The 14,013-nt window shown below is 45.4% G+C and overlaps 1 protein-coding gene across 10 annotated transcripts in view; it reads right to left on the reverse strand.

The window, feature by feature from the left end:
* SPECC1 (sperm antigen with calponin homology and coiled-coil domains 1) overlaps positions 1 to 14,013 on the reverse strand; it is a 304,891-nt gene that overhangs the window by 6,149 nt on the left and 284,729 nt on the right. For 9 of the 10 annotated variants that reach the window (XM_055243198.2, XM_063617724.1, XM_063617720.1 and 6 more), the window contains one exon: positions 7,933 to 7,992. The exons of the other annotated variant lie outside the window; for it this stretch is intronic. In XM_055243198.2, the coding sequence (XP_055099173.1) occupies positions 7,933 to 7,992 (60 nt within the window). The remainder of the gene's footprint in view (positions 1 to 7,932; positions 7,993 to 14,013) is intronic. 10 annotated transcript variants of the gene reach the window in all.

Below are 14,013 nucleotides of genomic sequence, written 5' to 3' on the forward strand. Positions count from 1 at the left end.
CTGGTGATGCTAAAAAATTATCAGCCTATCCTTAGTCATGGGAAAGGAGTGGAAAAGGAGTTGGTAGAATATTCCATGCAGGTACACCTAGAACAATTTTAAAAGAAAAACAAACTTTCACAGAATACAAGGATAGAATGTCTCCTTCTACCTACACTGCTGTAGTCATGACTGCACACAGACTGAGGCCTGGCAAGCTAAAATCCTTACCAAGGAGTGTTGCTAACATGACTTAAAGAAAGGAAGTGATGAAGAATTGAGCATGCAATTTGGGAGACAGATGAGCTCTGGGAAAAGAAGGGATACCTACAAACGCAAGAGAGATGGCACATTGCACACTTTCCTCTGTATGATGGAAAGGGTGTGTCTTTAATCTCAGAGAGGACTCAGAAGTCCAATCAATATTCACAGTTTTGAGCAGTCTTACATGCTTGAACTTCATAACTGGACTAAAAATATTTAGTACATTGTTATCATATTTGAGAATTTGTGAAAAGATATGCTATACATTTCAGAAGACAGAGTATGCTGCATTAGTAACAATCTTATAGTGCATGACATTTGTTTGAATTAGTAGTTAAGACCCTCCAAAAGATACCAGACCCAGATGATTTCACTTGTGAATTCCATCAAATACTTAAGGAAGAAATAATACCAATTCTACACAATCTCTTCAAAAAATGGAAGAGGAGAGAATAATTCCCAACTCATCCTAGGATCCCAACATTATCCTGATACCAAAACTAGACATAAACATTACAGGAAATCTATACACCAATTTCTCATGAGTACACAATCTATTAACCTATAAAAGTATAATACATCATGATCAAGTGAGGTTCATCCCAGGAACACAAGGCTGGTTCAACATTTGTAAACTGATGTAATTCATCACATTAACTAACTGAATGAGAAAAACCACATGATCAAATCAACAGATGAAGAAAAAGCATTACACAAAATTCCATAACCAAGATAGTTTTTATATGTGGTAACTCTCAACAAACTAGGAAGAGAAGGGAACCTCTTTTACCTAGCAAAGGATATGTACAAAAAACCAACAGCTGACATCATACTTAATGGTGAAAGATTTGAACACTCCCCCCATAAAATCATGAACAAGGCAAGGATGTCCATTCTCATCTGTCCTATTTAAAACTGCACTGGACTGTAATCCCAGCACTTTGGGAGGCCAAGGTGGGTGGATCACCTGAGGTCAGGAGTTCAAGACAGGCCTGGCAAACATGTTGAAACTCCGCCTCTACTAAAAATACAAAAAAATTAGCCCGGCATGGTGACAGGTGCCTGTAATCCCAGTTACTCAGGAGGCTGAGGCAGGAGAATCACTTGAACCCAGGAGGCAGAGGTTGCAGTGAGCTGAGACCATGCCATTGCACTCCAGCCTGGGTGACAGCGCAAGACTCCATCTCAAAAACAAAAACAAAAACAAAAAAAATGTACTGGAAGTTCTAGCTAGTGCAAAACGGCATGAAAAAGAAACAAATGGCACGCAGATTGGAAAGGGAGACATAAAACTGCCTTTATTTGCAGATGACATGATTGTTTAGAACATCCCAAAGCATTTACATGCAGGTTTAGCTAAGTCTCAGGATACAAAGTCAGTATACAAAAGTCCATTGCTGTCCTATATACCGATTGAACAACTGGATTTTGTAATAAGAAAAACAGTATCATTTACAATAGCACCAAAAGAAAAAACCTGCTAAGGTCTAAATCTAACAAGGTATGTGCAGAAGGCAGACACAGCTGTCAGGGTGGTTGAGGGCATGGGCTCTGGAGCTGCCTGCCTGGCCTTGCCTCTTGCCTTTCCTGCTCATAAGCCATGTGCCTCAGTTTCCTCCTGTAGAGTTCATCCACCTCGCAGGACCTCCGTGAGGGTCCAACAAGTCCTTGCATGAAAAATGCCCAGAGTGGTAAATACATACAGTAAATATGAAAAAAAAAATGCTTGTCACACAGTCAAGCACAAATTAGCTATTTCAGCACAGCTCATTAAGTTTACACTTGCAGAGTAGGCCCAGCCATGCCTCAGGAATTGCTGCGTGGTGACCTCCCTCCACGGGGGCATGCCAGCACCTAGTCCTGCAGCGGCTGTCCTGGTGGGCATGCTAGCACTCTGAGCAACAGCCCTCATGGACTACATGGCCTGGTAAAGACACAGCAGCCCTGGGACACATGTTTTGGCTGTTTTTATGACAGTGACATCACATATCGTCCCTCGCCTAATTCCTTTTCTGGGGAGTTGCTCGCACCTGTAATTGGGCTGGCTAAGATGCTCTCCTTACACGGTGGCTGAGGAAGAACAGTTGCTAATATCTGGGGAACACTATAGAGCTTCATTTTTAAAGATCTCATCATCTCACACCAGTCAGAATGGCTATTGATAAAAAGTCAAAGAGTAACAGATGCTGACAAGGCTGTGGAGAAAAAGGAATATACTCTTGGTGGAAATGTAAATTAGTTCAGTTACTGTGGAAGGCAATTTGGAGATTTCTCAAAGAACTTAAAACAGAACTACCATTTGACCCATCAATACCATTACTGGGTATATATCCAGAAGAAAAGAAATCCTTCTACCAAAACACATGCACACTGTTCATCACAGTGCTAGTCACAATAGCAAAGACACGAAATCAACCTAGGTGTCCATCAACAATAGACTGGATAAAGGGCCGGGCACAGTGGCTCATGCCTGTAATCCCAGCCCTTTGGGAGGCTGAGGTGGGTGGATCACCTGAGGTCAGGAGTTCGAGACCAGCCTGGCTAACATGGTGAAACCCCATTTCTACTAAAAAAATACAAAAAAATAGCTGGGTGTGGTGGTGCACACCTATAATCCCAGCTACTCAGGAGGCTGAGGCAGGAGAATTGCTTGAACCCGGGAGTCGGAGGTTGCAGTGAGCCAAGATTGCACCATTGCACTCTAGCTTGGGCAACAAGAGCGAAATTCCATCTCAAAAAAAAAAAAAAAAAAGAAAAGAAAAGAAAAGAAAAAAAAAAAAGAAAACCAGTAGACTGGATAAAGAAAATGTGGTACATATATACCATGGAATACTACGCAGCCATAAAAAGAACAAAATCATGTCCTTTGCAGCAACGTGGATTCAGCTAGGGTCCATTATCCTCAGCAAAATAATGCACAAACAGAAAACCAAATAAGACATGTTCTCACTTATAAGTGGGAGATCAACATTGGGTAGTCGTGGACATAAAGACAGGGACAGCAGACACTGGGGACTACAAGAGGGAGAAGGGAGGGAGGGAGGCAAGGGCTGAAAAACTATTGGCTACTATGTGCACTATCTGGGTGACAGGATCACTCATACCCCAAACCTCAGCATCATCCAGTGTACCCATGTAACAAACCTGTACATGTACTCCTTGAATCTAAAATAAAAGTTATAAAATAACTAAAATAAAATTATAAAAATAAAGATCTTATCCTAATATGTTAGGCCCCAGAAACTTATATTTACTTGAATATAAACATATAAGACAATTTTCCTGGCATAATCTAACAACAGAACTTGACTGAAGATTTGGGGATTACTGCTGTCACTTCTGACTGGGTGTAGTTTTAAAGTGTCATGTGTAATTCAACATACTGGATTTTCCAATCCACATCAAGGTATTGAAAAGCAAATTTAAGAAGGTAGGAAATTTCTATTTTGTTGGTGGAATAAGCTGGGAAAGTGCTCACAAACACTCCTAAGTGCCTTTGAGATTAATTATCATGTGTGTCAGCAGCTCCTCACAGATCATCCACACAAATGAAACCCCTGGCTCTGACAATTAGGACAACAAAATAACCTCATTCACTTCCCAGCTCACTAACTTCTATAGCACATTAGATGAAAATTAAGAAAAAGATATTAAATTTTTTTTTTTTTATTATACTTTAGGGTTTTAGGGTACATGTGCACAATGTGCAGGTTTGTTACATATGTATCCATGTGCCATGTTGATTTCCTGCACCCATTAACTCGTCATTTAGCATTAGGTGTATCTCCTAATGCTGTCCCTCCCCCCTCCCCCCACCCCACAACAGTCCCCGGAGCGTGATGTTCCCCTTCCTGTGTCCATGAGTTCTCATTGTTCAATTCCCACCTATGAGTGAGAACATGCGGTGTTTGGTTTTTTGTCCTTGCGATAGTTTACTGAGAATGATGTTTTCCAGTTTCATCCATGTCCCTACAAAGGACACGAACTCATCATTTTTTATGGCTGCATAGTATTCCATGGTGTATATGTGCCACATTTTCTTAATCCAGTCTATCGTTGTTGGACCTTTGGGTTGGTTCCAACTCTTTGCTATTGTGAATAGTGCCGCAATAAACATACGTGTGCATGTGTCTTTATAGCAGCATGATTTATAGTCCTTTGGGTATATACCCAGTAATGGGATGGCTGGGTCAAATGGTATTTCTAGTTCGAGATCCCTGAGGAATCGCCACACTGACTTCCACAATGGTTGAACTAGTTTACAGTCCCACCAACAGTGTAAAAGTGTTCCTATTTCTCCACATCCTCTCCAGCACCTGTTGTTTCCTGATTTTTTAATGATGGCCATTCTAACTGGTGTGAGATGGTATCTCACTGTGGTTTTGATTTGCATTTCTCTGATGGCCAGTGATGAGGAGCATTTCTTCATGTGTTTTTTGGCTGCATAAATGTCTTCTTTTGAGAAGTGTCTGTTCATGTCCTCTGCCCACTTTTTGATGGGGTTGTTTGTTTTTTTCTTGTAAATTTGTTTGAGTTCATTGTAGATTCTGGATATTAGCCCTTTGTCAGATGAGTAGGTTGCAAAAATTTTCTCCCATTGTGTAGGTTGCCTGTTCACTCTGATGATAGTTTCTTTTGCTGTGCAGAAGCTCTTTAGTTTAATGAGATCCCATTTGTCGATTTTGGCTTTTGTTGCCATTGCTTTTGGTGTTTTAGACATGAAGTCCTTGCCCACGCCTATGTCCTGAATGGTATTGCCTAGGTTTTCTTGTAGGATTTTAATGGTTTTAGATATTAAATTTAAACAGAAGTAAATATTAATTACAACACTACAAAGAAAAATGTATTCTGTGTAAAATATAATCTTCCAACAAGGTCTCATTGTATCTTTATCCTTACCTGATCTCTCTGTTGGTACTCCTTAGTTTTGTTGTTTCTGAAGGGAGATCCCTGCTACTCCACCCTGGTCAGATGTGTAAGTTTCCTCACTCCTTTTTAAATTTCCCAGACTTGTAAATACACAATAGGGATATCTGTGTCTTAAAGATTTAGCAAAATCTGGGCTGATGGGGATATTTTTTCTTTGTGTGTATGACTACACTTTAAAGCAGAAATTCAACCTCTTTAATGGTTAAAGTTTTATTTCTTCTTAAGTTTTGTAGGAATATTTACATTTAATATTTGAAGAAATATACTTGTATTTTCCTAGAAAACTGTCCATTCTGTTTCAAAATTATACTGGCATAGCACTGTTCATGGTGATGAGATTTCAGAATAGATGTACATTCACTTTTTCATTTCTCAGATTCCCCACATGCTTTGAAGGTTATGGAATTGTAATTTTTTTTTTTTTTTTTTTTTGAGATGGAGTTTCACTCTTGTCGCCCAGACTGGAGTGCAATGGGGCAATCTTGGCTCACTGCAACCTCCGCCTCCTGGGTTCAAGCAATTCTCCTGCCTCAGCCTCCCAAGTAGCTGGGATTACAGGCGCCCGCCACCACACCCAGCTAATTTTGTGTATTTTTAGTAGATACAGGCTTTCGTAATGCTGGCCAGGCTGGTCTCAAACTCCGGACCTCAGGTGATCCACCCACCTCGGCCTCCCAAAGTGCTGGGATTAAAGGTGTGGGCCACTGCACCCAGCTGGAATTGTATCTCATTTTTATTTCAACTTAGATTTTCCCAATCCCTAATAAGATTGAACATCTTTAAAAATCCTCATTGACCATTCATGATCTTCTGTGAATTTTCTCTTCTAGTCTTTGATAATTTCCTACTAGGTTGTATTTTTATTACTGGTGAGCAGAAAGTTTTAATAGATTATCTGTCTTTGCTTTTTCTGTAGTCTCATTACAATATGTCTGGATGGATATTTTGTTTTATTCATCCTGCTTGAGATAAATAAAGAATCTGTGGACTCTTTCATTATCCTTTCATCATTCTGGAAAATTTTCAGGCATCGTATCTTCAAATACTGTCTCCATTCCATTCTTTCTATCCTTTTCATCTGGAATTCCCTCTGGGCATGGGACATGGCCATCATCTGATTTTTTTTGTCCATGTTTCTTAAACTCTGAGACAGACACTATTATTTAGATAGCCCAACAGTCATTCCCAAGCTCTCTCCCTTGCAGGCTTCCCACTAAAGAAACTGAAAGCTGTTCATATGCTCACTTCCTCAAATGCCCTTGCAGCTGGGGACCATGTAACAGAGTACTGCCAATGAGCTGGAGAAACCCAGGGAGGCTTTTACTTTCATTCTTTAAAGGGAAAGATAGGAGGCACTTGCTCTAACTCTTCCCCTTCTTCCTGCCCTGTAGGTGGAAGTGATGTCTGAAGTTTGGCAGCCACCTTCAACCACAAAGGAACAAACATGGGGACAAAAGGAACAGATTAAAGATGGTGAGAATGGAGAGGAGACACTCCGGGGCTTTGATTACAATACTGAGTGGTGAACCAGTTCTAAAACTACTATGTTAAGAAAATTAACATTTTTATGGTTTAAGCAACTGCTGGTTGGGTTTTCCATTTCTTGAAGCTGAACACATACTAATTCAACCTTACCATTATATTTTATATTTTTAATGTCTCTTTTATATTTTGGGTGATTTCCCTATATTTATTTTCCAATTTAGTATTTCTCTCTTCTGCTGTATCTAATGAGTTTGGCAACACACATTGTGGTCTTAATTCCAAATTTTCATTTCTAGAAGTGTTACTTGATTCTTTTTACAAATCTCTTTTTTAAATAGAATCATTCTTTCCTTGTGTTTTCTATTCCTCCTTTTATCTCTTTCATATGTTTAAATAGTCTTTTTGTAGTCTCTTATTATTTATCATCTCAAGTTCTGGTAGATAATCCTTTTGTTTGCTGTATCTGCTGACTAGGTCAAGTAGATCATTTTCTCAAGTGTTCTGTTACTTTTTAGCAGCCATTGTAGTATCAGCCCAGGGGCTTCCTGCATCTAAGAGTATACTAAGGGCTTCATGCAGCACAGATATTATAAATTTGGACTCTAAACCTCATCTGGCCCTGCTTCCTTTCCTTGCAAGAGACTGTCTCTCTTTTCTCTCTCTCCTTTTCCTCTCTCTGCGCGTGTGTGTGCATACAATCTCAGGTGGGGACCAGCTTATCACCTCCCTGGGCTGGCTGGTGGAGTTTTAGAGATTTCTGCTTTCACTAAGAAGATCAGCATGTTGTGAGCCTTGGCTTTATGCAGGCTTGGTGCTTGCTTGGCCCACCACCCCCCACCCACCCCTGCCGAGTTTTGCAGGCTCAGTTGTGCCTGGTTTCTGCTTTGTTTTACATTTCTGGCATCTGGGTATTTCCCATTCTTTCTTGAGAGCTTAGCTATGTGTTGATATTTTTTAACATAGCATTTTATTCAGATTTCTAGGTGCTCTGAACAAGAGGGCTTTAATAATAATTCAGTCCACTGTGTTTCCAGAACTGAAATTTGTCCATATGAAATCTTATGTGACTGAAAATCTCTTAGAGTTGAAAATCTATAAATCATATGTTGATATGTGATTGTATCAACTGGATACTTCTATATTAGGTATTGAGAGCAACAGACTTTCGGCAAACAGATGTCAATGTTCTACAAGAAATTGTTTATCAGATGGCATAAAGTTATTTCTCATACAATTAAAATAAAGTATCACAAGGATACAAAATAGGATACTTACCAGGCTGGGTTTGATGCCTACACTTTCAGCTGCTTCAAATGCCAACAAGAGATTCCTCTTCTAAGTTAAAAAGACAAAGAGACTGGAATCAGTAATTTAAAATATATAGCTTTTGCCAGGAAAGAATATCAACTGATATTCCCATATAGATTATTCATTATTATAAAACAAAGAATAGTAAGTCAAGTGTACAATATATGGTCTCAGTTTAAGAAAAAAAATCAACAGGTTGCAACTGTACCAAAACTAACATTACTGATTGACACCTATCAAAGATAAATTTTTGTTTACCTTTGTCAAGATTTAGGTAATTTATACTTTGCAAGATTTACGGCATAAACATTCTGTTGCATAACAAAGTTGCTTAATCATGATGCTATATCAAAAAAATTATCAAAGTAATAAATGCATATATTATAGTATATATAGGTTGTATTTAAATCAAATGAAAACCTGTTCCTTCTTTCAATCCTGGTCCTTCAGAGAACTACCTTTCAATTTCTGTTTAGTTATGGATTATTTCCGTATCTCTGTAATATGCTTACACGACTACTACTTGATTTCTAAAATGAAGGCATTTTCTACTGACTTCCTCCAGGACAAATGAGGACTTAGGCACCATGCATCTGCCTCCTCCTTACACTGTAGACACATAGCTAATTTTAGTGCCCGTATTAACATTAGCTATGTTTGTGACCTTAAATAATATCCTTGAACTTCTATTTTTTGTCCCATTGGGTATGGACAACACTTCCTGACTCTACTTTGTATGTCAGGAGTAAATTCCCCTTTCTTCCCTCCACCTGGTCAAGTTGTACATTGTCACAGCTGAGAACATTTGCTTCCTTCCCTGGAAGCACATTTAAGTCTTCTGTGCTCTCTGACTAGAATGATTCTGGAAGCTGAAAACCACAAGCAGCATCACAGAAGCCAGCTCTGGGCACGTGTCCTCTACAGCTCCACCATCATGACCTGCGCCACTCAAAGCATCATTCTGGAGTTCCTCTGTTACTCTACCAGTCGTCCAAAATCACCCCACATTTTAGTGTGCCCCAGATTTGGACCCTGCCTTTCTTCAAAAGTTTGTTTTTTTCCTACAGTTTCTGCTTGTTTGGGGTTTTCCTTACTGGGAGGAGGACTTTGTGCCTCCTTCTCATCTGGCCTCTCGCCCATTCTGACTGTTGCTTTTAAGTCCTAACATTCTCCTCGTGGCTGCCGCCATTCTATTCTGACAGAGAGGGCCTGCCTCATAGTTGGACCCTGGCTTCCTCGCACAGCTTCTCATCTTCTCCTTTATCAGCCTAGAGCTCTTTTTTTTTTTTTTTACTTTTTTTTAATTAATTTTTTTGCATACAAAAACAATAAACATTTTCTAAAAATACATACAAACAAAAAGATGCGTATCAAACATATTAGGAAGGTTGCACATGGGAAGTCGGGGAATAGAAATGGGGGGTGGGAGTTAAAATAAATGAGAGAGGGACTTTATATGGATCAGTGATAATAACTCAATCCTCTATTTGACAAAGAAGAGGGAGAAGGAAGAGGAAGAAAAAGAAAGTGGGATAAAGGATCAGAAAGGGAGGAAAATAGAAAAAATTAGAGTATGACTCCAGGGTAGACCTGTTTTGTTGTCACTGAGTTGGTTGGTTTGTCTGTTGTATTCTTCATGTTTCGCCAAGTTGGCCAGACTGGTCTCGAACTCCTAGCCCGAAGTGATCAACCCGCCTCACCCCCCAGAGTGCCGGGACCACAGGCGTGAGCCACCACGTCCAGCCCCCACATTGCTTCTGGCCTCCGTGGTAGACCTCCCAGACGGAGCAGCCAGGCAGAGGAGCTCCTCACTTCTACCCAGACACGGGGCGGCCGGGCAGAGGAGCTCCTCACTTCCCAGATGGGGCGGCCGGGCAGAGGCGCTCCTCACCTCCCAGACGATGGGTGGCCGGGCAGAGGCGCTCCTCACCTCCCAGACGATGGGTGGCCGGGCAGAGGCACTCCTCACTTCCCAGATGGGGCGGCCAGGCAGAGGCGCTCCTCACCTCCCAGACGATGGGTGGCCAGGCAGAGGCGCTCTTCACCTCCCAGACGATGGGTGGCCGGGCAGAGGCGCTCCTCACCTCCCAGACGATGGGTGGCCGGGCAGAGGCGCTCCTCACCTCCCAGACGATGGGTGGCCGGGCAGAGGCGCTCCTCACCTCCCAGACGAGGCGGCCGGGCAGAGGCGCTCCTCACTTCCTCCCGGACGGGGTGGCCGGGCAGAGGCGCTCCTCACCTCCCAGACGATGGGAGGCCGGGCAGAGGCGCTCCTCACTTCTTCCCGGACGGGGCGCCCGGGCAGAGGCGCTCCTCATTTCTTCCCGGATGGGGCGGCCGGGCAGAGGCGCTCCTCACTTCCCAGACGGGGCGGCCGGGCAGAGGCGCTCCTCACTTCTTCCCGGACGGGGCGGCCGGGCAGAGGCGCTCCTCACTTCCTCCCGGACGGGGTGGCCGGGCAGAGGCGCTCCTCACCTCCCAGACGATGGGAGGCCGGGCAGAGGCGCTCCTCACTTCTTCCCGGACGGGGCACCCGGGCAGAGGCGCTCCTCACTTCTTCCCAGACGGGGCGGCCGGGCAGAGGCGCTCCTCACTTCTTCCCAGACGGGGCGGCCGGGCAGAGGCGCTCCTCACTTCCTCCCGGACGGGGTGGCCGGGCAGAGGCGCTCCTCACCTCCCAGATGATGGGAGGCCGGGCAGAGGCGCTCCTCACTTCTTCCCGGACGGGGCGCCTGGGCAGAGGCGCTCCTCATTTCCTCCCGGACGGGGCGGCCGGGCAGAGGCGCTCCTCACTTCCCAGACAGGGCGGCCGGGCAGAGGCGCTCCTCACTTCTTCCCGGACGGGGCGCCCAAGCAGAGGCGCTCCTCACTTCTTCCCGGACGGGGCGGCCGGGCAGAGGCGCTCCTCACTTCTTCCCGGACGGGGCGGCCGGGCAGAGGCGCTCCTCACTTCTTCCCGGACGGGGCGGCCGGGCAGAGGCGCTCCTCACCTCCCAGACGATGGGTGGCCGGGCAGAGGCGCTCCTCACTTCCCAGGCGGGACGGCCGGGCAGAGGCGCTCCTCACTTCCCAGACGGTGGGTGGCCGGGCAGAGGCGCTCCTCACTTCCCAGACGGTGGGTGGCCGGGCAGAGGCGCTCCTCACTTCCCAGACGATGGGTGGCCGGGCAGAGGCGCTCCTCACCTCCCAGACGATGGGTGGCCGGGCAGAGGCGCTCCTCACTTCCCAGATGGGGCGGCCGGGCAGAGGCGCTCCTCACTTCTTCCCGGACGGGGCGGCCGGGCAGAGGCGCTCCTCACTTCTTCCCGGACGGGGCGGCCGGGCAGAGGCGCTCCTCACTTCCTCCCGGACGGGGCGGCCGGGCAGAGGCGCTCCTCACTTCCCAGACGGGGCGGCCGGGCAGAGGCGCTCCTCACTTCCCAGACGGGGTGGCCGGGCAGAGGCGCTCCTCAGTTCCCAGACGGTGGGTGGCCGGGCAGAGGCGCTCCTCACTTCCCAGACGGTGGGTGGCCGGGCAGAGGCGCTCCTCACTTCCCAGACGGTGGGTGGCCGGGCAGAGGCGCTCCTCACTTCCCAGACGGTGGGTGGCCGGGCAGAGGCGCTCCTCACTTCCCAGACGGTGGGTGGCCGGGCAGAGGCGCTCCTCACTTCCCAGACGGTGGGTGGCCGGGCAGAGGCGCTCCTCACTTCCCAGACGGTGGGTGGCCGGGCAGAGGCGCTCCTCACTTCCCAGACGGGGCGGCCGGGCAGAGGCGCTTCCCACCTCCCAGATGGGGCGGCGGCCGGGCAGGGGCTGCAATCCCAGCACCCTGGTAGGCCAAGGTAGGCGGCTGGGGGGCGGGGGCTGCCGCGAGGCCAGACCACGCCACCGCACTCCAGCCCGGGCAACACCGAGCACTGGGTGAGCGAGACTCCGTCTGCAGTCCCAGTACCTCGGGAGGCTGAGGCGGGCAGAGCACTCGGCGTCAGGAGCTGGCGACCAGCGTGGCCAAGATCAGCCTAGAGCTCTTAATCATCTCATCATTCTATGAAACCCTACAGCCCCAAGCCCTCCAGAACCTCACTGATTTTTGGATTTTACTCCCATTCTATTGCCTAGGTTTCCTTCTTAAGAAAGAATATGGGGAGACACATTTTCTGGATGTATGAAAATTTCCCCTTTCTACCATCACGTTCAGTTAACAGGCTGGCTGGACAGGGAATTTGAGGCTGAAAATAATTTCCCCTTAGAATGTTAATGGTAGCGCTCCACAATCACTCAGCCCTAGTGTGTGGCTTCTTTTGGGGACTCTTCCTGGCTATTCTCTGATGTTTGTTCATCTAGATGAACTTAAGAATCATTTGTTCATGCTTCTTCCATTCCAAAATTCATTTCAAAATTATTAGGATTGTATTAAAATTAAATTGTTATATTAAGTATAATTGAGAGATAAATGTTTCTCTACATATTCAGTTTTAAGTTCCTCAGTGGAATTTCTTTTTTTTTTTGAGATGAAATCTCGCCCTGTCACCCAGGCTGGAGTGTAGTGGCTTGAGCTCAGCTCACTGCAACCTCTGCCTCCCAGGTTCACGTGATCCTCGTTTCTCAGTCACTTCAGTAGCTGAGATTATAGACATGCACCACCACACCCGGCTAATTTTTTTTTTTTTTTTTATGTATTTTTAGTAGAGAAGGGGTTTCGTCATGTTGACCAGGCTAGTCTCAAACTCCTGGGCTCAAGCGACCTGCCTACCTCAGCTTCCCAAAGTGCTGGGATTACAGGTGTGAGCTACAGCACCTGGCCATTATGTTCCTCAGTAGAATTTCTTAATTTTTTTTTTTTTTTGAGATGGAGTCTCACTGTGTCACCCAGGCTGGAGTGCAGTGGCACGATCTCGGCTCACTGCAAACTCTGCCTCTCAGGTTCAACCAGTTTCTTGCCACAGCCTCCCTAGTAGCTGGGACTACACGCGCCCACTACCATGCCTAGCGAATTTGTGTATTTTTAGTAGAGACAGGGTTTCACCATATTGGCCAGGCTGGTCTTGAACTCCTGACCTCAGGTGATCCGCCTGTCAAGGCCTTCCGAACTGCTGGGATTACAGACGTGAGCCACAGCACCTGTTCAAATTTCTTAATTTCATATGTTTAGATTTTATACATAATTACGTATTTTAGATTTCATACATCATTTTATACCCTTTTCCATTTCCCCCACGGCTCTCACTCTCTGCCCTTGCATGAACATCTACAGCCTGAAGCGACGGGTTTTCCCTGACACTGAAGCAAACTCTAGGCACCAGGTCACCAAAAAACAGAAAGATGTGGCCACCACATTTTCTTCCAGTCTGTGGCCCATGCCTTGGAAAGCTTGTTGATCTGTGGTGATCCTGCCCAAGCTGCCATGCCCCTTCCTTGAAATTAAAGGAAAGGAGCGGGCATGGGCTGGAAACTGCACACTTGTTTCCCTAACACTACTCTGTTCTGCTGAGAAGGGAGCTGTGAACTCCTGGCTTCCTTCCATTTAGCCCAAATTAATGGCAGCAATCTCCTATTTTGGTGCTATTGAGGTCTCTGTCTTTACTTCAGTCCTTTTGGTGTTTAGCCAGTTTTTAGGCCACCATTATTCCAGAAGTCAAATATTTTATGGCTTTTAATATGTAATTCCAAACATTGCTTTCTAGAGCGTTACCCCAATTTTTGGTTCCAGCAATAGTGTATAAGTGGCTATTTTCCTGTACTGTCTCTGCCAAATGTGTCAGGCTAAAAATATTTTATTGTTTTAATTTGTATTCATTGATTACTAGTAAGGTCTAACGAGAAAGCATTTTTAAACTCAAGGTTTTATGCAAAACCTTCTAGTTTGATTCTAACGAAACCACTTATGTTTTCTTTGTTTCTTTCTTTTTTTTTTTAGATGGGCTCACTACTGCAGCCTCAAAATCCTGGGCTCAAGGGATTCCCCCGGCTTCAGGCTCTGGAGTAGCTGGGATTACAGGTGCGTGCCACCACGCCTGGCACCGCTTGTGTTTTCACAGGGTGCTGCATGCTGTTCTTCTGTGTTCAAT

The sequence above is a fragment of the Symphalangus syndactylus genome, chromosome 14 (assembly GCF_028878055.3).
Source record: "Symphalangus syndactylus isolate Jambi chromosome 14, NHGRI_mSymSyn1-v2.1_pri, whole genome shotgun sequence".
In the NCBI taxonomy this organism is placed as follows: Eukaryota; Metazoa; Chordata; class Mammalia; order Primates; family Hylobatidae; genus Symphalangus; species Symphalangus syndactylus.